Source organism: Poromitra crassiceps (assembly GCF_964638095.1).
Source record: "Poromitra crassiceps genome assembly, chromosome: 9".
Taxonomy (NCBI): domain Eukaryota; kingdom Metazoa; phylum Chordata; class Actinopteri; order Beryciformes; family Melamphaidae; genus Poromitra; species Poromitra crassiceps.
Genome location: NC_139630.1, coordinates 48263211 through 48286555, shown reverse-complemented (window position 1 = coordinate 48286555; position 23345 = coordinate 48263211). Strand labels below are relative to the sequence as shown.

The 23345-nt window shown below is 46.8% G+C and overlaps 1 protein-coding gene across 3 annotated transcripts in view; it reads right to left on the bottom strand.

Moving 5' to 3' along the window:
• Nucleotides 1–23345, bottom strand: part of LOC310782041 (syntaxin-binding protein 5-like) — a gene marked incomplete at its 5' end in the record, with an annotated part of 148724 nt that overhangs the window by 83958 nt on the left and 41421 nt on the right. For all 3 annotated transcript variants that reach the window (XM_083642690.1, XM_083642691.1, XM_083642692.1), the window contains one exon: nt 617–698. In XM_083642690.1, the coding sequence (XP_083498816.1) occupies nt 617–698 (82 nt within the window). The remainder of the gene's footprint in view (nt 1–616; nt 699–23345) is intronic.

Below are 23345 nucleotides of genomic sequence, written 5' to 3'. Positions count from 1 at the left end.
GCAGGCAACACATTATTATTATTATTTAACTAAAAACAATTTGATTTGTAATTAAATGTAGTCAGTGGCAGCAGGTAAATGTTTAAACCAACCAGCTAGTTAGAAGTTAGTTTACTGCCTTGTTTAGCATGGCTGAATACATTTATGGACAGGCCAGCCTATTCTAGATTAGCAATAGCTTACTGAGGCTCAAATTAGTTACGGTTTGAAACATCTGGGACTTTAGCCAGGATGGATTTAAAAAAAGGAAGCATGGAGGGAGATAGGAAGGATGGAAGGAGGTAGGAAGGAAGGAAATTCCCATGCAGCGTGTGTTTCTAATGTCTTCAGAGGTGGATGGGCAGATTGAAGTCTCTCAGGTGAATCTAAACCCATGAGTTTGGTTTATACGACTGTCACTAGTGTCTACCCTTCATATAGCATTGAAATTCAGAAAGGGAGAGCCAGGAAAGGAGGTGAGGAGATAAGGGAAGTAAAGTATTTGATGTTACCAATAGAATCCTCCATACATTGTCTTAGCGGTCTATAAACACCTTACAGGAGGATTATAGCAGTGTGCTGACTCCGCTCTTTCTCTCATGTTCTCCGTGTCGAGGTGTTTGCCACGGTGACATACCTCGTTGATGAGGAACTGTAGCTGGATGACGGCCGCTCCACTCTCGTGCTGACAGTAACACTCCACACCTGGGCGACCGAACCTGATAGGTTTTCTGTCAAGGAACCTAGCACCAAAAGGGATGTATCGCTATAGAAAGACAGCATAAATTGCGCGTGTTTTGGTGTGTCAGTGTGTGCAGGGCAGGCATGTATACATTATGTATATGAGGCGTAGGCACTGTTTTTCTGGGTCTTTTTTTTTGACCAGCCTCAGGGAAACAGGCTGAGAAGGTCATTTGCTCCTCGATACACCTGACTCAAAGATCATGACATCAGTTCCCCCGGTGGGATGGAGAATGAACTATACACAGTGACCTTTCTATGGTCTGCCAGCAGAACTTGACCGCATTCATCGCCTACAACCAAGAAAGGTCTCAATATTGCATGTCTCTGCCCCTTCACATTCCCTCCAGGCCTGAAAAATGTATTCCTTTCCTAAAAATAAGAAACGTCTGTAATTATTCACCACCTCACGACACGTCCTGCAATTAAAAGGCCATGACGCTGGCTTTTTCCAAGGGAGCACTGCTAGATGGGAAAACAGTAGTATTCCGAAGGGAATATTGAGCATTGAGTAACAGGGTTCCCACACCTTCAAATCCAAAGACTTTTTAAGGACTTCCCACAGGCACAATTCCCTGAGCCAACATGGCATAGTTTGAGACACGGATCAAGGTTATTTACTGTGACAACACAGAGAATTTTTAGAATGAGAACTAGCAGGCTTTACAGAAGCTCACAGACAACAATTAAACAGAGAGGGAGGCTTGAATGTGTGAATACTTCTTATTTCAGGAATTCATATTCAGTTGGAAACACATTGGACCTACAGTAAGCTGTCAAGATGATTTCAGTTGTGCAGAAAAGGCGGTGTGTATTGGAGAGGGGGGATTTGTACTCCGACAGCAGAGGAGATCGGGGGGAGAAATCCTGAGCGTTTGAGATGAATAAATATCTGCTATCAAAATCAAAACAAACAAAAACTGTGGAACAGCGGCGATGCTGCAGAGAAGGAATAAAACTACCGGGCCGTGCACTGAGTGGGAGACAGGGAAGGAGAGAGAGAGAGAGAGATTTTAGAAATCCAAATATATAGAAAATGAATCAGCGGAGAAGAGATGGATATTATGATAGCAGATGAGAAAATAAGAGGGAGGGTGGGATGCAGGTAGACAAGAGATAGACAAGTCCGATAAAAGATGCTGAGGAGAGAGAGGAAACAGGCCGAGAGGGGCGGAACGGAAGGATGGAGGCTAAAAAGAGAGAGGGAACGGGGATGGGACAGGCAGAGAATAACGAGCTTCTCCCCTGGGCAGAGTGAATGGGGGAGCTTACTGATTATATCCATTCATTCTGCCCAGGATTCTCAAGAGTGGGGTGGGGTGATGGGGGGAGGGGGGGTGTCGGGGGTGGGGCAGTACAGTTTTTCATAGGGGTGCTGCACAGAGGTGTACCACCCCGGGGATGACACTGTTGCTCATCATTACATGCCCTGCAGAGCTATTCAGCTAAATCACAGTTTGAGCCGTACGGCTACATACATAGTGATGCAATAATCTAGATACTCCAGGGCTTTACCTTGATCATTCATATACACCTACACACACACACACACACACACACACAGACACGCACGGTGCACGCACACGCACACACACACACAAAGACACACTCCTGTGTAGTGTTAGGCAGGGTGGTCACATGGTCAAAGGAACCGTAACTCGAAGTGACTTAATTGAAAACTCTTTCCTAAGGTTGCCTGGCAACCAAATCTCCCAGGGCCTGAGAAAGAAAGAGGGAAGGATTGAAGGTTGTGCCTTTTAAACGGCTGGCTTCTATCTAAAGAGGCAGCCATCCCAAAAGCACCTTATCATAAAGCACACATAGACACAGACAGCATCCTAAAAAAAAATGTTTCCTGCTAAATAAATTCAAACCATCAAAGAGGGAAACACTACAGTTGCTACTGCACATGTCCTTCAACTGAATACTGCCCAAACAATTATAAAAATGCAGCTGGCCACATTGTCTAAACCAAACATTCAATCCAATGGGAGAAAAACAAAAGGTATTCTGCAAAGAAGTGGACCCAGTTCCACCAGAACTAATTTAGTAGGAAAGTGTATGTCCCTCTTTAATGTAATCTGTGACATTTTCATAGAAACACATGTCCGTTCTGCTACTGTCTATTGCTGATTGACACAATCAGACACAATAGTATCTTCATCAGCCCAGGATGTTTTCATACCGCTTGTTTTTGAAACTGTAAAACAACATTTACAAAACATTGTAAACACAACGAACGTAGACTAGCAAAAGTAATAGACCTAGGAGCCTCATAATGAACAAGACCACGCATTTAACTCAGAGCAGATGTGTCCATTGATCCGACAAGAAAGTGGCACGGCTACATGTCATTTATTAGGCGCATTTGGCCCAGAGTAATTTCCTTAGGGGATACAAATTAGGGGATGCACCAGGGAAAGTTCACACAAAGCTGTTTGGAATAAACAGAAGAAGAGCTGGGCAGTTAGCATGAGCGGCGATAGCACTGGAAACACTGCTTGATTGACAGGTGACCTGTTTGATTGACAGGTGATCTCTGCAAAGTGCAGTATAGAAACCCCACAGCAATGAGCGCTTAGCAACAAAGCAGCAAAAGAAGTAATAATCTTGTGGATTACCACCTTAAAAAAGATTACCACCTTAAAAAATGATAGGCTATCTGAACATGCTGTTTGTGGCCATTGCCATTCCTGACATAACATCTCCTAAAAATAAAAGTTCCTAGACATCTCGGTTGCTGTAGTCGCTATCTTTTGCAGTATTTTAACAGACATGGCCCAAAGTGCCTCGACCGACGGGCTCAGTAGGAGATGTGTCACAATTGCTGTTAAGAACATTCCTCATCTCGTTTTAACCGAGTGAGGCCTCCGCCTCAGCCTCTATCCCTCTCCCACACAGCAGTGGACAGACTGACCACAGGCAGAGACAGCAGCAGGAGACAGGATGAGAGGGAAAGACAGGCAGAGACAGCAGCAGGAGACAGGATGAGAGGGAAAGACAGGCAGAGACAGCAGCAGTGCAGGGGGACGTATGAGAGGGTAAAGACAGGCAGAGACAGCAGCAGTGCAGGGGGACGTACAATAAGACAGGCAGAGACAGCAGCAGTGCAGGGGGACGTACAATAAGACAGGCAGAGACAGCAGCAGTGCAGGGAGATGGGATGAGAGGGAAAGACAGGCAGATACAGCAGCAGGGCAGGGAGACGGGGTGAGAGGGAAAGACAGGCAGATACAGCAGCAGGGCAGGGAGACGGGGTGAGAGGGAAAGACAGGCAGATACAGCAGCAGGGCAGGGAGACGGGACGAGAGGGAAAGACAGGCAGAGACAGCAGCAGGGATGGGAGACAGGATGAGAGGGAAAGACAGGCAGAGACAGCAGCAGGGCAGGGAGACGGGGTGAGAGGGAAAGACAGGCAGATACAGCAGCAGGGCAGGGAGACGGGACGAGAGGGAAAGACAGGCAGAGACAGCAGCAGGGATGGGAGACAGGATGAGAGGGAAAGACAGGCAGAGACAGCAGCAGGGATGGGAGACAGGATGAGAGGGAAAGACAGGCAGAGACAGCAGCAGTGCAGGGAGACGGGATGAGAGGGAAAGACAGGCAGAGACAGCAGCAGTGCAGGGAGCCGGACCGAGAGGGAAAGTCAGGCAGAGACAGCAGCAGGGCAGGGAGACGTACAGTAAGACAGGCAGAGACAGCAGCAGTGCAGGGGGACGTATGAGAGGGTAAAGACAGGCAGAGACAGCAGCAGTGATGGGAGACAGGATGAGAGGGAAAGACAGGCAGAGACAGCAGCAGGGATAGGAGACGGGATGAGAGGGAAAGACAGGCAGAGACAGCAGCAGGGATGGGAGACAGGATGAGAGGGAAAGACAGGCAGAGACAGCAGCAGTGCAGGGAGACGGGATGAGAGGGAAAGACAGGCAGAGACAGCAGCAGTGCAGGGGGACGTACAGTAAGACAGGCAGAGACAGCAGCAGTGCAGGGAGACGGGACGAGAGGGAAAGACAGGCAGAGACAGCAGCAGGGATGGGAGACGGAGTGAGAGGGAAAGACAGGCAGAGACAGCAGCAGGGCAGGGAGACGGGGTGAGAGGGAAAGACAGGCAGAGACAGCAGCAGGGATGGGAGACAGGATGAGAGGGAAAGACAGGCAGAGACAGCAGCAGGGCAGGGAGATGGGACGAGAGGGAAAGACAGGCAGAGACAGCAGCAGGGATGGGAGACAGGATGAGAGGGAAAGACAGGCAGAGACAGCAGCAGTGCAGGGGGACGTATGAGAGGGTAAAGACAGGCAGAGACAGCAGCAGTGCAGGGGGACGTACAGTAAGACAGGCAGAGACCGCAGCAGTGCAGGGAGACGGGATGAGAGGGAAAGACAGGCAGAGACAGCAGCAGGGATGGGAGACAGGATGAGAGGGAAAGACAGGCAGAGACAGCAGCAGTGCAGGGAGACGGGATGAGAGGGAAAGACAGGCAGAGACAGCAGCAGTGCAGGGAGACGGGACGAGAGGGAAAGACAGGCAGAGACAGCAGCAGTGCAGGGAGACGGGACGAGAGGGAAAGACAGGCAGAGACAGCAGCAGGGCAGGGAGACGGGATGAGAGGGAAAGACAGGCAGAGACAGCAGCAGTGCAGGGAGACAGGATGAGAGGGAAAGACAGGCAGAGACAGCAGCAGGGATGGGAGACAGGATGAGAGGGAAAGACAGGCAGAGACAGCAGCAGGGCAGGGAGACGGGATGAGAGGGAAAGACAGGCAGAGACAGCAGCAGGGATGGGAGACGGGACGAGAGGGAAAGACAGGCAGAGACAGCAGCAGGGATGGGAGACGGGATGAGAGGGAAAGACAGGCAGAGACAGCAGCAGGGATGGGAGACGGGATGAGAGGGAAAGACAGGCAGAGACAGCAGCAGGGATGGGAGACAGGACGAGAGGGAAAGACAGGCAGAGACAGCAGCAGGGCGGGGAGACGGGATGAGAGGGAAAGACAGGCAGAGACAGCAGCAGGGCGGGGAGACAGGATGAGAGGGAAAGACAGGCAGAGACAGCAGCAGGGCAGGGAGACAGGATGAGAGGGAAAGACAGGCAGAGACAGCAGGAGGGCAGGGAGACGGGATGAGAGGGAAAGACAGGCAGAGACAGCAGCAGGGCGGGGAGACAGGATGAGAGGGAAAGACAGGCAGAGACAGCAGCAGGGCAGGGAGACGGGATGAGAGGGAAAGACAGGCAGAGACAGCAGCAGGGCGGGGAGACGGGATGAGAGGGAAAGACAGGCAGAGACAGCAGCAGGGCGGGGAGACGGGATGAGAGGGAAAGACAGGCAGAGACAGCAGCAGGGCGGGGAGACGGGATGAGAGGGAAAGACAGGCAGAGACAGCAGCAGGGCAGGGAGACGGGATGAGAGGGAAAAACAGGCAGAGACAGCAGCAGGGCAGGGAGACAGGATGAGAGGGAAAGACAGGCAGAGACAGCAGCAGGGATGGGAGACGGGATGAGAGGGAAAGACAGGCAGAGACAGCAGCAGGGATGGGAGACGAGAGGGAAAGACAGGCAGAGACAGCAGCAGGGATGGGAGACGAGAGGGAAAGACAGGCAGAGACAGCAGCAGGGCGGGGAGACAGGATGAGAGGGAAAGACAGGCAGAGACAGCAGCAGGGATGGGAGACGGGATGAGAGGGAAAGACAAGCAGAGAGAACATAAAGTGGCTCATCTCCAACTCTTGTCAGGTCCGATTAAACTTTCCGGAGATATTTTGGCCGTCAAAATGGACTGATATTCGTTTTTATATTGTTTAGATATTGCTTCTCATATATTTATTTATTTCCAAAGCCATGAGCAACATTCATGACAAACTGAAGGTGAGTTATTGGGTGGCAGGCGGGGGGGGGGGGACTTGCCTTGGTACAGTGGGAAACAGACGGGACGTTTAGGGAACCATGTTATCCAGGAATGGAATTGATATTTGTGAGTGTAATTGAATTGGTATTTGTGAGTGTAATTGATTTGGTATTTGTGAGTGTAATTGAATTGGTATTTGTGAGTGTAATTGAATACGGGTAAGAATAAATCTATATCGGCTCTCTGCAAGACCGCTTGCCTCATACAGTACATGCCGTGCCTCAGTGAGGACTATGTGTGTCTAAATGTGTGTGTGTGTTTGTGTGTATACACTGTGGTGATCAGATCATCATGGCATTTGTGAGTTGACACTGGTCAGACTAAAACCCTTGTTACTGTCGTGTTAATTCAGGAGTGGTCATTGTGTAGCTTGGATGTCAATCGAAGAGAGCGGCCCTTACCTGTCAATCACAATTTCGCCAGGAAGCGGGGAGATGATTGAGAGAGAACAGAGATTGAGAACAAAGGACAATGGAGCGGTGAGCTCTGAGCGGGCATGGCGAACGTCAAGCATTTACCATGTGGACTCTGATGCATATGAATGAACTAATGACTCTTTGACTGTTTCCCCTTGAACGCAACCCAGTGGATGTTTCTATGTGTAGCTGTGTATGTCTGCACCTTGTTGATGGTCCCTCGTGTGCATTGGGAACCAGCCCAATAGAACAGACGCTTGGATACTCCGAGCGGCCCAGACGGAGCTGAAGGTGAGCCAAGGTGTCCGCGACAGGACAATACCAGCCATAACTACTACTAGGTAGCCCTCATGCTAAGCTATGTTATTGATTGATTGTTTCATTGTGTCATGCACTTTTGACAGTGCCCAGCCCACATGGGCTTATAAGACACACAAAATATAAAATATAGAATACAAGATAAGCCAGCGCTACTGTATTGTGCATAACATGCTCCTAAAACAACAAACCAGATCATTACATCACTTTGTAAACAGAACGTTCTGCCTTTGCTCCCAGGCCTGGCAGATAAAATTTCCTATATAGAACAGAAGGTTCCTTTCTTAAAACACAACTCAAGTTTTTCATAATCATCCAACTAAAAAAAAGAAGATAAATAGAGGACATTTGACTGAAGAGTACCTCCCTTGCATCATCATAAGCTGTACAATAGAACAGAAAATCAATCTCGTTCTCAATTTCGCAATTTGATCATTTGTCATCAATGCTAACTCCAGCTCCAAACCAATGTACATTTTTCAGATTGCGGTCGCCGGGTTTGAGTGTGATAAAGGAATGTATCCCTAGACGACGAGGCCAAATTAATATGATAATTAATCAGATAAACAATTTCAAAGCCGCGCCATAACAATACAGTACAGGGGGGAAGGGGTCTAAAGAGGACGATGAGAGAGAGAGAGAACAGATCTAGACGAGAGCAGAAAGATCCAGGAACAAACAGAGCAAGCCAGAGAAGCTAAGATTAGCTTTAACAACAACCAGAGAGATGAGAAATGATAGACAAGGAATAGAAATGGTCGGGGGAGAGGGAGAAACAGTGAGATTGGGGAGTCAGACACACAGATAGGGTAAAAGGAACGAGAGACAGTGACACTGAAAGAGGAGAAGGAGAGAGACTCAGAAAGAGAAGAGAGAAGGAGAGAGAGACACTGAAAGAGAAGAGAGAAGGAGAGAGAGACTCTGAAAGAGAAGAGAGAAGGAGAGAGACACTGAAAGAGAAGAGAGAAGGGGAGAGAGACTGAGAGGAGAGAGAGACACTGAAAGAGAAGAGAGAAGGGGAGAGAGACTGAGAGGAGAGAGAGACACTGAAAGAGAAGAGAGAAGGAGAGAGAGACTGAGAGGAGAGAGAGAGACTGAAAGAGAAGAGAGAAGGAGAGAGAGAGAAGGAGAGAGAGACACTGAAAGAGAAGAGAGAAGGAGAGAGAGAGAAGGAGAGAGAGACACTGAAAGAGAAGAGAGAAGGAGAGAGAGAGAAGGAGAGAGAGACACTGAAAGAGAAGAGAGAAGGAGAGAGAGAGAAGGAGAGAGAGACACTGAAAGAGAAGAGAGAAGGGGAGAGAGACTGAGAGGAGAGAGAGACACTGAAAGAGAAGAGAGAAGGAGAGAGAGAGAAGGAGAGAGAGACACTGAAAGAGAAGAGAGAAGGGGAGAGAGACTGAGAGGAGAGAGAGACACTGAAAGAGAAGAGAGAAGGAGAGAGAGAGAAGGAGAGAGAGACACTGAAAGAGAAGAGAGAAGGGGAGAGAGACTGAGAGGAGAGAGAGACACTGAAAGAGAAGAGAGAAGGAGAGAGAGAGAAGGAGAGAGAGACACTGAAAGAGAAGAGAGAAGGGGAGAGAGACTGAGAGGAGAGAGAGACACTGAAAGAGAAGAGAGAAGGAGAGAGACACTGAAATAGAAGGAGAGAGAGAGACTGAGAGATAAGGAGAGAGAGACACTGAAAGAGAAGAGAGAAGGGGAGAGAGAGACTGAGAGAGAGGGAGAGCGAGACAGAGGGATGATTTAGGGAGGATAAAGAAGTGGAGGAATAAGGGAGAGGCGTGGAGAGAAGGCACCAGAAAGAGCCAGCCTGCAAGCTGCTGTGACATTGGGGCCTGGAGTGACGTCAAACCCGGCTAGCCATACATCACCCTGCCAGGGACGGGGGCGGGGCCCACGGGACTCAGCCCTGCTCCACACCGGACCCAGAGAGACAGAGAGAGAGAGAGAGAGAGAGAGGGGGGGGAGGCGGAGAGAAGGAACGGCAGATAATGAAGAGAGAGAAACGCAGTTGAGCCGAGTGAAAACACCGGTGAAAGAAAGGAGAGAGAAAGCCACAGCGTGGAGAGAGAAAGAGAGGGATGAGATGAACAGAGAGAAGAGGGATGGACCGAGATAAGAAAAAGCTAGAGGAAGAGATGGCAAAGATATGGAGGGAGGGAGCGGAGGAAAGCAGTGACCAAAAAATGAGAAAGACAGAAATAGCTGCATGTTGGGGGGAAAAAACAAGCCTTTTCACTTCCTGTCATGACAATGCCTTCGCAGCAATAAACCAAACCAACAACATCCAATATTCCATAAGCCTAAACAAACCTCACTATAGGGACTCTGCCCAGCTTCTTGTTGAAACGGTAAGTCAGCTCCTGGTATCTACTCCTCATCCAGACTGCTGCAGCCCACCTCCTCCCGCCCTCCTCTCCCCCTCCTCCCACCCTCCCTCTGGCTGCTGATATCAGATATTAAAGCTGAGTGCACCAGGCGGCTGAGGGAGCCGCATGTCTGTCGCTCTGGGCCCTGGTCGTGGTCCGGCCCCGCGCCGCGGCCGCCACTCGGCTGTTACTGGCCCCTTATAGCTCTACACCTTCCTCGACTCGACCCAGGCCTCCCTCCTGGCTCCCCAGCGGTGGAATGACTGTCCCGCCCCAGTCAGGACAGCAGACACTCCCCATCTTCTGTCATAACCCGAACATCTCTTCCAGAAACACTTCCCCCTTCTCCTGTCTTTCTCCTCAGTGTGCACGGATCATGACATGCACTAGGGCTGTCAAAGAATATTATTTATTCGAATATATATTCTAATATACAAATTTAAAGAATATTCTAATGTGTTTTTTTTTTTTTTTACATTTAACCAGGTAAAAAACCTGGCCAAGAGGGCAAGATAAAAACATACATCGTTTGCCTGGTTATTTAAAAACATTACAAAAGTGTAGGGTACTAACTGTATTAGTACTAACTGAATAAATATGGGGGAAAAAACAATGTTTATGTTGAAAAAAAATATATATATATATTCAAATAAATATACCAAGTAGTTATATAAGCTCTCTGGTTGTATTGGTTTGCCTTGCCACGCACGCACGCACGCAAAAAAAAAGAAAAGAAAAGAAAAAATATATATATATTCGAATGAATATGTTTTGTTTAGAAGGAATATTCAAATATGATTTTGGGGACATTTTGACAGCCCTAACATGCACCTGTCTTCTTCCTTGGTTCTCCCGATCAGAGATGATCATTCTGAGGAGACACACAGTTGTTACTTTGGATCTTTTGTCTGGCTGCTGTGGCCTTGACCTTGCCCTTCTTATTAATTATTGCGTGTAATGTTACCAAATTAAGACTTTAGACAGAATCAGCTCTTGCAGTCACTGCAAGTTGCTCTCTGGATACTCTGGAAGTGTCAACTAATGTCCAAAATGTAAATGTATTTTTTCAATGGATGAATCACTGTTTCTTCTGACAGAATAAGCAGATTTTGTTACCTTACTTACAGGATCTGCTACAAGAAATATAAATTTGGGGATATTTTTGGGCGAGTCACCACTTTACGCCGGCACTCTTGTATATATACGCTTAATGGGTCTCTAGGCATGGTAGCATGCCCACCAGGGACCTCTCTTTACAATGCTGACATTGTTTCTTCTGGTTTGAGATGGGGGGGGGGGGGTGCTGTGGAGAGAGAGAGCGCTGAGCATGTTTGTTCTGAGCAGCAGCACACTGGTCAGTGAAATTTGAAAGCTTCTCAACTTTAGCGAAAATGTGCTTTAAACAGGTGTTCAGCTGTCGCATAGCAACAGCAGGAACAATGACTAGCATCCCACCAAGGAGCTATGAACACTGGCAAATTAAACAAGTTGCTATTATACACATCTACACATATTGTAGTACTTTTGCTCTAGCTATGTATTGTTTATATTCATTTGTTCAGGCAGCACCAAATATATCAAGGAAAGACAGGGGAGATACTATGAGACACATTTTCCCTCATGAATATCAAAGTGGCACGTGCGGAACAGACACACGCTTATTGACATGCAATTGCAATCTTACAGAAATGCAAGCAAAATGTGTAAACAAACACACACACACACACACACACACACACACACACACACACACACACAATTCACGAACCCCCACACACAAATGCACACACCAAGCAAAACCTGGAGTGGAGCAAGCCGGAGATTCATTTGTTTAACACAGGACTTGTATAAATAATCTCCCTCGACACATTTGATTTATTATGCAGGCAAACAATTAAACTGCCAGGGTGCCGCAGAGGATTGTAGCTGCCTCAGCTTCCTCACCCTCACCTTGAAAGGCATTAACACGGATGCACACACGCACACACAGTCTCACACACACACTCACACACACACACACACACACACACACACACACACACACACAGTACATCTATCTATTGCCCCTGTCCCTAAGATTAATCCGACATTCTTGACAATGGCCATTTGCTGAGGTGCACAGTTCAACATTGTGGTAATCCCAGTAGCGGAGCGTACGCCGGGGCAGAGGGTGCGGCCGCCACGGGCCCACTCGTCAGGGGGGCCCATCAAAAAAAAAAAAAAAAAAAAAAATTTTTTTTTTTTTTTTTTTGCAGGCCAGGCCACCTGGCTGGCAACCTGTGTTTTTATTTTTCTTCTTCAGAACAAGCTTGTCTGTAAAGTGGCTTCACTGTAGTCTTTCTTGGACATAATATTACTTGGCTCAATGAGTGACAAATTGTGTTTTCGGATATAGGGGCTATCAGCTATTTTACAGTTGTGACTTAAAATTACTTTATTTAATAAAGTCAGTGGTGTGAGTCTGAGAGGAATTCAATCAATAGACAATAACATTGGTGTGTTTAAAATGAGATATTCCACTAAATATGGCTAAAACCGATTCAAACATGCAAAAAAGGCACATTTTTCTTCGCGGCCTGGCAGGCCCGGTTCTACGGGGGTGCAAAAGCATGCATTGCACCCTTATTTGTCTGCATGCTCAGTTGAAAAGTAAAAAAAAAAAAAAAAAATTTTTTTTTATAAATGCTACAGCTGCACACTTACTGTTTAAACTTGAATTATAGTTGTTGTTTTTCTTTGTTCTTTGATGTGATTTTATGGCTTTTTGGCACCTATATGTAACCTTTTAAGGTTGAGATAATTGTATTATCATTATATGGTCCAAATATTTCAGTACAGCACTTGAAACACTTGAAATATTCTTGCTTGGGTGGTATCATTCTACTTGAAATGATGGTCAAATGCATTATTTTTAGTAAAATAACATGTCAAATTTTTCGGGCGGGCCCGGCCTTTGGCCGGGCATCTGCACCCCTTCCTATCTAGGATGCACCCCTAGTCATCTTGTTCTGGAACCGGCCCTGCGGCCTGGCCTGGCCTTCAAAAAAAAAAAAAAAAAAAAAAAAAAATTTTTTGATGGGGCCCCCCTAAGAGCTTCGCCCCCTCTGGGCTGATAGGGTCGCTCCGCCCCTGGGTAATCCAGAATCACCTAAAGATTACAGCAGGAATGTTCCAAGTCTTTTCTAGGAGGGGAGGGCTCATCTGTTAACTGATGATGTTAACTGATCCACCTGTCGATAGACTCTGTGATTCCTGGGGATCGGACAAGATATTGGAATTCAATATATTGCAATACAAAAATGTGACAATACTGTACATATCGTGGGGTCAATTTTATTCTACGTTAATCACCAATGTGATGCTTTGCCCATAAAAATCTCACAAGATCTCTCCATCCAAATCCTATTATCTGCACTTTGCCGTGATATGTGAAAATTGCTGTTTACATTCTGGCAAGCCAATGCCACTGCTAGAAAGAGTTGTGGCTAGGAAATCAGCATAATCTGCACAGTCATACTTTGCCATCGTGCAGTTTGATTTACTACATCGTATCAAATCGTGAATCCAATGAATCCAATACAGTCTGAAACTGTATCATCGTGAGATAAGCATATTGCCCCCGCGCCCAAAGACATAACATATTTGCAATGACCGGAGAATATGCTCTTAATTAATAACACGGTACAGTGTTATTAAATCAGCAGCAGCAGACCACAGATAGACGGCGACTTGAATACAGATTTGGAGTTGCGCATTTCAGGAAAAATCAAAGATATAACTAAGACTGCACACAAAAAAATCATTATTAGATCAAACTAAAACAGCCCCTATCATCATCATCATCATCTTGAGATTGTCATCTTGTAAGTCTCTCTCTGATCTGGGAGGATTACAGAGAAGCAAAATACTGAGACAATACACTAGATGGCCAATTACTGTAGAATCCAACCCCTATTAAGATATGCACTGTAGTGTGTGAGCTGGTCTGGGTCTGAGCCAGCGAGGGACGTGCCGGCCTAGTGTTGATGCGCAGTAAAAAAGCTAACCCCGTGCTGCAGGCATAATGTGGGCTGCTGCTTTCTGGAGCACGGCCAGACCTGCCCAGTAGTATGGTGTTAATAACCCCGGCCATGAGGCTATCGGCTAATTTTAGCAGCACTACTCAGCACTCGGCTACTGTACGGCCACTCTGAGGCACATCACTGGAAAGAGAGGGAGAGAGAGAGAGGGAAGAGAATGAAAGGAGCGGTGGAGGGTTGGGAAGTTGGGACGGTGACAGACGGCTGAAGGGATGAAGAGAGGATAGAAAGAGGGAGGGTGGGATGCGAGGAGAGAGGGAGGGGGACAGACGGCTGGAGGGATGAAGAGAGGAGAGGAGGGAGGGGGGAGGAGGCAGGGTGGGATGCGAGGAGAGAGGGAGGGGGACAGACAGCTGTAGGGATGAAGAGAGGAGAGGAGGGAGGGGGGAGGAGGCAGGGTGGGATGCAAGGAGAGAGGGAGGGTGGGATGTGAGGAGAGAGGGAGGGAGACATACAGCTGTAAGGATGGAGAGAGGAGAGGAGGGAGGGGGGAGGAGGCAGGGTGGGATGTGAGGAGAGAGGGAGGGTGGGAGGGGGAGGAGGCAGGCTGGGATGTGAGGAGAGAGGGAGGGTGGGAGGGGGAGGAGGCAGGGTGGGATGTGAGGAGAGAGGGAGGGGGACAGATGGCTGTAGGGATGGAGAGAGGATAGAAGGAGGGAGGGTGGGATGCGAGGAGAGAGGGAGGGTGGGAGGGGGAGGAGTCAGGGGGGATGAGAGGAGAGAGGGAGGGGGACAGACGGCTGGAGGCATGAAGAGAGGATAGATGGAGGGGGAGGAGGCAGGAGAGAGGGAAGGGGGACAGCGGGTAAACTATTGGGGTAAAAAAGGCGAATCAGCAGAATAGTCCTTCAGCAGATGCATGCGGACTCAGAGCATAAAGGAAGACAAGGAACGACGTATGAGAGAAGATGGAGGGGGGGGGGCAACAGGAAGGGATGGAGGGAGGGAAGGCAGAAGAGAGGGAAATGGAAATAGCAAAGAGAAAGACATTTAATATTGTGCATATTGTTTAAATGTCTGATTTGATGTAAAAGACAGTTCTGAGGCACAACAATGTGTCCAGAAATGACGGGTGGCTCCGACTTCGCTTTAAAAAGTGACTTAAGCGATTCATACATAAAGCAATGATGGGTTCGATACAAACACCTGAGAATGAATCTGCACAGATTATTACAAACTACATTTAGAGGACGCAGATGAGACTCAGAGGTGTTCTGATACACAATATCTGCATAATCAAGCATAGGTAATACTAACTGAGAAGCAATTATTTTTCTTACATTAAAAAAGTGAAACAGTTTATAGAACAATATATAGAGTATCCACTACCCAGACTGCAATTTATCTTTTTTTATAACAAAATCAATATGGGGCCTAAAGGAAGGTTCTGGATCGATCAAAACACCCAAATATGTAAGTATTTTTGGTGCCTATTCTGAACTGATTCTGAAGACATGAAGTAAGAATCATTGAGCGAAGGTTTTTGCATCATTCATCAACACCGGCCTTTTCGCAGGAAACTAGTGTAGAGCAGACAGAGTGTAACGGGTTCACTGAAAATTGCTGCAAAGATTCTGTTTGGATTCGTACAAAGGACAACGTCATAAAACGACATACTGTAGCGTAACGTGCACAACCTGTCTCGTGCGTGTTCCTCAGCGCTACGTGCATGTCATGCTTAGCACACAAGCTGCCAGCGGGGACAAGGTGAGTATGTTTTAAACATGAGTGGGGTCCTGGCGCGTGGCGGAGTACAAGGACACCATCAGCTCAGTGCAGCGGTACAACACCGCTCTGAACCCCTCATGGCCAATTACAGCATGAACTGTCTCTGAAGCAAGCCCACCCCAACCCACTCTGCAGTCTACATCAAATCTGTCCTTGGTGATTTTCTAACTTTGCTGTAGTTTTAAACTTAGGCTACCTGATTCGTACAACGGAGAGTGTGTGTGTGCGTTTGTATGTGTGTGTGCGTGCGTGTGCATGTGTGTGTGTGCACGTTTGCGTGTGTCAAATTGTGTGGGGCAGAAAGCTGCAAAGCAGAAATGTGAAGATACATGATCTATCATGTGCCATGAGATAGTCGAGTCACGTCCACGCCTGCTGGCCTCCGATCCAATCCCAGCAGGACTTCCTTTCCTGGTATTCGCCTCTTCTCTACTTCCACAACTTTTATCATCCATCATGAAATACATAGAAGCTGGGAAGTCACAGAAAAGTCACTGGATAAAACATGGGCAAATATCCAGGGTCTGATGCACATACTTTTTGTGCTATCTTCTCGAGGGTGCGTGCAACAGTGCGCTCATGTTGAAACCTTGCTAGGATGCTAAAAGGAAGGAAGGAAAGGGAGCGCTGAACTCAATTTGAGAGATTGTTAGACTCAAAGTAAGCACATTATGGTACTGTGAGAAGATCAGGTGAATGACGTTACTGGTTACTAGGGGTGTCACGATACACTCAGTTCACGATACGATACGTATCACGATACTGGGTTCACGATAACGATACGATACGATACGATTTTAACAATATTTTTTTAAACTTGAATAATGACAATATATGACTGGAAAAGTAGTATTTTATTTGAAATGCACAAATACAAAACATGCTGTTGTGGGAAATTGTTATTACAATAACAACTAGAAAAAACATGAGATTGGAGATAAGGCTTATCTTGAAATAGAATGAGTTACACCGTCACTTAGATTTACTTTGAACTAAAAGGTTTCTCAGCAGTATAAATTCTCATTATGCATCTTCAGTTTTTCTTCAAACTCAAACAACAAGACTTTTCTTAGTCTATTTTTTATGCATCTTCAGTTTTTCCTGTCAAGTAAACAGTTTTGCCAGAAACTCAATTGAATGGTTTCTCTCCTGTATAACTTCTCATGTGTCTCTTCAGAGACTTGTTCAACTGAACTATTTTCCACACATTGAACTTCAACAAACAAAGACGTTTCTTTGTCTACTTTTGAATTTTTTTTTTTTTTTTTTTTTTTTTTTTCACGATATGAGATTTCATCTCAACGATACATATCGTGACGTTTTACTATCGCGAAATTTCGTGGGACGATATATTGTGACACCCCTACTGGTTACACATTTAAGCAGGGAATCAGTAATCTGGGACAAAATTACATCCATTTTCAACATAACTCACCCAAAATTGACAACACTAGACTCTATCTATGGTCAAGTATATATCCCCTGCGCACGATGTAGCACGAGACTACTACGCTATCATAAACCTCCTGACCAGCAACAAAAATCACCAACACCATATGTGGATACATAATATAATATCGATATATATATAGATATACATATATATTCTACAATATAGAAGAGATGAGGGATAAACCTTGAACTTGTTATGAAGACTCCAGGTATTAATGTCAAGGGTTTGTAAGTTTATCCTTCCACTTTAGAAGGGATTCAAGGGAAGACTCTGCATTCCTACAAACACTTTTACTTTCTATTTGGTGAGGTAAATCCACGGGCTATGCAGCAGCAACATGAACACGCTTCAACAAACTCCAGGCTCGCAGTAATTCCTGTGCACACACAGCTCGATCCCCTCTCGCGTCTTGCTCTGCTGTTGCTGTTGGATCGCGCATACTGAACGTGCTCACTGGGGGGCGGTAGGTGGTTGGTTGGTTGGGGGGGGAGAATCAATCCATAAACAGGCTATCAGATAATGCAAACAATGGGGTATCTCATGCCGAGACGGTCAGACAAGAGCATGTACTGTATAAAACTGTACTTGACATCGGATCAATTTTGCTATGTAAACACAATGTTCTACAATGATGCACACTAGTTATTGGATACTGTTGAGGTAAAGCGTGTGCGGAGGTGGTGGTGTGGGGGGGGGCATTTAAACGACAGATCCAGATGATACAGTATACTACTGGTACAGTAGTATACATATATAATGTACATGTCATAATTAAATTAAATTAAAAAATGTAATGTTCTTTGACTAGCTAGGCTTTCATCATCCACCCAATTACAATCCAGTACGGTTTCGCCAAAAACCCAAGTGGATGTTTGAAATGACAAGAGGGGGAACATAATTTAAGGAAAAAGGAGAGAGGGAGAGCGAGAGAGGCAGATACACAGAGGAGAGAGGGAGGGCGAGAGAGGCAGATACACAGAGGAGAGAGGGAGGGCGAGAGAGGCAGATACACAGAGGAGAGAGGGAGAGCGAGAGATGCAGATACACAGAGGAGAGAGGGAGGGCGAGAGAGGCAGATACACAGAGGAGAGAGGGAGGGCGAGAGAGGCAGATACACAGAGGAGAGAGGGAGGGCGAGAGAGGCAGATACACAGAGGAGAGAGGGAGGGCGAGAGAGGCAGATACACAGAGGAGAGAGGGAGGGCGAGAGAGGCAGATACACAGAGGAGAGAGGGAGGGCGAGAGAGGCAGATACACAGAGGAGAGAGGGGGGGCGAGAGAGGCAGATACACAGAGGAGAGAGGGAGGGCGAGAGAGGCAGATACACAGAGGAGAGAGGGAGGGCGAGAGAGGCAGATACACAGAGGAGAGAGGGAGGGCGAGAGAGGCAGATACACAGAGGAGAGAGGGAGGGCGAGAGAGGCAGATACACAGAGGAGAGAGGGAGGGCGAGAGAGGCAGATACACAGAGGAGAGAGGGAGGGCGAGAGAGGCAGATACACAGAGGAGAGAGGGAGAGCGAGAGAGGCAGAGGAAGACACAAGTGACTGCAGGACTAAAAGTCTGTGACTGGATTTCTTCCTGTCTATGAATAATGGATGTGGCAAACGGGAGCCAGCATGTGCATTTAGATGGCTTTATGTATATTTAGATGGCTTTATGTATTGCCCTCTCAAAGTAGAAGAGAGGGAAATGTTTTATTAAGAGTTAATGCAGTTAATGCTAAATTAACCTTTAACACATCCCCGCTGTGAATGTTTTGAATCATGTCTTTGTTTTATTGCACTGTATATATTTTGTGTGTGACAGCAAGGCTCCGCCCTCTTGTTCCCCGCTCTCTCCTTTTTTCCCCCGACACCCCCTCTGGCATCGATATCAAACAAATCTTTTCAAAGGTGGCACCCTGGGAGATTAGTGACTGTTGGCCCATAATCCGTTTCAATGTGCCAGCCAATGCAGCGCCGGGCCGGGCCGGGCCTGCTGTGTTCAAGGACAGGTACCACCGTAATGTGCCAGCACAGCAGGAGTCAGTTTATTGCCAGCCACGCACTAACACTTCACTGGCTCTAGGCTAACACCCCAGAAACTGGGGTGTGGGTGTGGGTGTGTGTGTGTGTGTGCGTGCATCTGCAAAAAAGTATCTTTTTACAGAAATAGTATAAGTGCGACTACATGTACATACTGTACTGTAAGAGAGAGCTTTTCTCTGTCTGTCTGTCTGTCTGGCTCGCTCGCTGTCTGGGCAAAGCAGAATTAGCAGAAAGGTCAAAGGAAGGGCGATATGAAACAGAGTCATCGAAAGGAAGACCTCAGATTGACCAATTATGCTCATAATATTCTCAATGACTTAAATGAATTGTCATGTCCGCGTGAATACTGAGATGTACAAGATGACATGGCATACAGTAAGCTTTCATATTCGCTGTCATCTCATCTGATGATTGTGGGTTATTTGAGGATGGATTAGACTGATGGATGAAGTTGCCTACACAGCACTCCCTGCTGGCAGGAATTCTGTTGTGTCTGCTTTTGTCCTAATTAGACCCACTGTTGGTACACTGTACGGTTGTCACTTTGCCAATAGCAGGTTGAAGGAGGGCGTCCTGCCAAAAACGTCATGCAGCATATAAAATATTCATCAGCACGTCCTGCGCTCTTTGATTAATGTGAGACAGAAGGCCACGTATCTTAGAGCATACACACACACGCACGCACGCACGCACACACACACACACACACACACACACACACACACACACACACACACACACACACACACACACACACACACACACACACACACACACTGGAGTTGAATTTAAGAGCAACATAAAAAAAACAAAATAAAAGCAAAACCAGCATATTTCCTATTGAACGTAAAGTATAATTGATAATTAAGAAACCCTCCCTTGACCCTACCGCTATTCAGAACTACAGACCTGTCTCTCTCCTCTCATTCCTTTCCAAAACCCTTGAACGAGCAACGTCCGAACAACTTTCTCTCTATCTCTCCCAAAATGACCTCCTGGACCCTCTGCAGTCCGGTTTCAAGGCTTCTCACTCCACTGAGACAGCTCTTCTTGCTGTCACAGAGGCCCTTCACACTGCTAAGGCCTCATCCCTCTCCTCTGTTCTTGTCCTCCTTGACCTGTCTGCTGCCTTCGATACAGTCAACCACCAAATCCTTCTTTCCACTCTGTCTGACCTAGGCATTTCAGGTTCTGCACTCTCCTGGTTTGCTTCCTACCTCTCGAACCGCTCATACCAGGTCTCATGGAGAGGGTCCCTCTCCAGATCCTGTCCCCTTACCACCGGTGTCCCCCAGGGCTCAGTCCTTGGCCCCCTACTTTTCCTTCTCTATATCAGATCTCTTGCCTATGTGATCTCTTCTCATGGCTTTTCTTATCACTGCTATGCTGACGACACCCAGCTTTTCCTTTCCTTTCCCCCCTCAGACACTCAAATCGAGGCTCGCATCTCTGCATGCCTCAAAGACATTGGCGACTGGATGTCTGCCCACCACCTCAAGCTCAACCTTGGTAAGACAGAGCTACTCTTCCTCCCAGGAAAAGACTGCCCTCTCGTAGATCTCTCCATCTCCATTGACAACACCACTGTACTTCCCTCCCAAACAGCTAAGAACCTTGGGGTGATCCTTGACAACCAGCTGTCCTGCTCAGCCAACATAGCTGCTACAGCACGCTCCTGTAGGTTCTCTCTCTACAACATCCGCAAAATCCGTCCCTTTCTCACAAGAGAAGCGACTCAACTCCTGGTCCAGTCTCTTGTCTCCTCCCGCCTGGACTACTGCAACGTGCTCCTGGCCGGCCTACCTGCCACCGACATCCGACCGCTTCAGCTCATTCAGAACGCTGCAGCCCGTCTCGTATTCAACCAACCCAAATTCTCTCACGTCACTCCCCTCTTCCAGAAGCTCCACTGGCTTCCCATCTCGGCCCGCATCAAATTCAAGACACTGGTACTGGCCTACCGGGCAGTACACCAGTCAGCTCCCCTGTACCTGCAATCTATGGTCAGGTTCCAAACCTCTCAGCGCTCCCTTCGCTCCTCCACCAGTGCAGGTCGCCTCGCCCCTCCTTCGCTACGGGGGCTCAAAAGTCGCTCATCCCGATCTCGACTCTTCTCGTCCCTGGCACCTCAATGGTGGAATGAGCTTCCACCTTCGGTCAGGACGGCTGAATCACTGCCGATCTTTCGGAAAAGACTAAAGACGCACCTTTTCAGGCTCCATATGGGCCCTTCTTGATCTAACTTCGTTCTCTCTCTTTCACCCAAAAAAAAAAAAAAAAAAAAAAAAAAACTAACCTTAACTTGTACCACTAACCTAAACTTGTACCACTGTTCCTTCAGAAGTTGTAGTTATCACAGACTGTGCTCCATAGTAGATTGCTCTATTGCTGACAAAAATGTGTTATTGTAAGTCGCTTTGGATAAAAGCGTCTGCCAAATGACGTAATGTAAAAAATATGTAATGTAATGTATAATTGAAAGTATAAATCGGGCATATAAGAAAAAAGATACCCTAACCCACTCGTGTTCTGCAGCGCAAAGAAACCTGTCATTGCATGGTGAAAATATAACACCTCTAATTAAGTATACAAGCATGTTACTAGCCTGGTTCTCCTTGTGGAGGGAGGAAGCCAAGTGAGAAGAGAATTTCCCTACGAGGATCAATAGAGTATCCCATTATTATGTATCCACCTATGTTACTATAGTATAGTATATATACAGTGGATCAGGGGTTCCCAACCTTTTTTGGCTTGTGACCCAAATTTGACGTCACAAAAATATAGGGACCCTAGACACCATCGATAATATCATCAGTGACATCGTCAGTGATGTCACATAGTAGCCTATGTTTCTTTTTCTCTCAGAAATCTGACTTTAATCTCAAAATTCTCACTTTATTTTCAGAATTCTGACTTTATTCTCAGAATCCTGATATAAAGTTCTCAAACATTTTCATCTAAAAAATAATAATAATAATTGATGTCACTATCTATCTGATAGTGAGCCCATTGACACCGTTTGGATCTCACCTGCAATTACCACTCATAGGTGTCATAGGTGTCACCCAAGAGAACAAGACTGAAATCTTAGAGATGATCACTTTCACTTTAAAACTCAAACCTAAAAAAAAACAAAAAACGCATGTGACCCTAATCATCTTCGCTCGTTTTAAATTGTGTGTGGAGTAAAAAAAAAGAAAAGAAAAAAACCAGGTGCCCCTATTTGAATTCCAGGCGACCCCACTTAGGCCAAATCCCAATTCTATATTATATTTGTGAGACTGTGTTGCGTTTATAGCGTGACGGTCCGCATGTGATAGTCCTTCATTTACCATCGATATATTACGTTTTGTGTTGCTAATGCAACCGGGTGCACAAGTTAAAAGGGACATCACGATGCTTGCAGACGGCATTTTGGATGTTTGTGTTGTCGCTTCTGCTGACGTAGCAGTCAGCTAGCGACAACGTTTGATGACGTAGCGGTAATCGAGTGCTGTCCCATTTCTTAGCGGTTTAGCTTCACCCCTAGCCTTTGGCACTCTGTTTTGAGGGGCAAGGGCTAGGGGTGAGGGGTAAGGGGTAGGGGTACAAATGAGAATTGGGATTGGGCTTTAGAGTTGCGACCCTAAGGGCTAATGTAAACCGCCTCCGGAACAGATGCGGTACGGCTCCGGTACGGCTGTGAACAGACCCACACTCGTGTCATCTGTCAGACGTATGCGGGATCGGACAAAAATAGATCAGGTGCGTAATTCTTCCGTACCGCATGTATCGCCCATCTATTAACATGGGCGAGAGTCGATCCAGCAGTTTTGCCGGATCCACAACGCAGCCGTAACGCATCTGGTGTACATTGCCTGTAAGGTTGGTAACCACTGCAGTAGATACTAGTCTGTAGAAGTGGGGACATTTATTGCGTTATAATGGCGTAAATTGTTTTAATGCAATACTGGTAACACACACAGACAGACACTCAGGCCTTCAGAGTGGGCTGAGCAGCACAGGGGAACAGGTGGATGTCAGAGAAACAGAGTGGCTGTGGATTATGCAGGTGATGCATTAGATTGGATTAAGTAACTCAGGAGAGAGGAAGGCCTTCTCTCTGAACGATGGGATTAATAATAAGAACAGGCACTCACACAGACAAACACACCATGCGCTTAATTAAACAACACTGCTTCCATGACTCGCACGTCCATCTGTGTGATAGGAAACTGTGTGTGTCCGTGGCCTGTGTGTGTGTGTGTGTGTGTGTGTGTGTGTGGGTGTGTGTGTGTACGTGTTTGTTTTGCATGTTCAAGAGGAAGAGAGAGAGAGAGACTGAGAGAG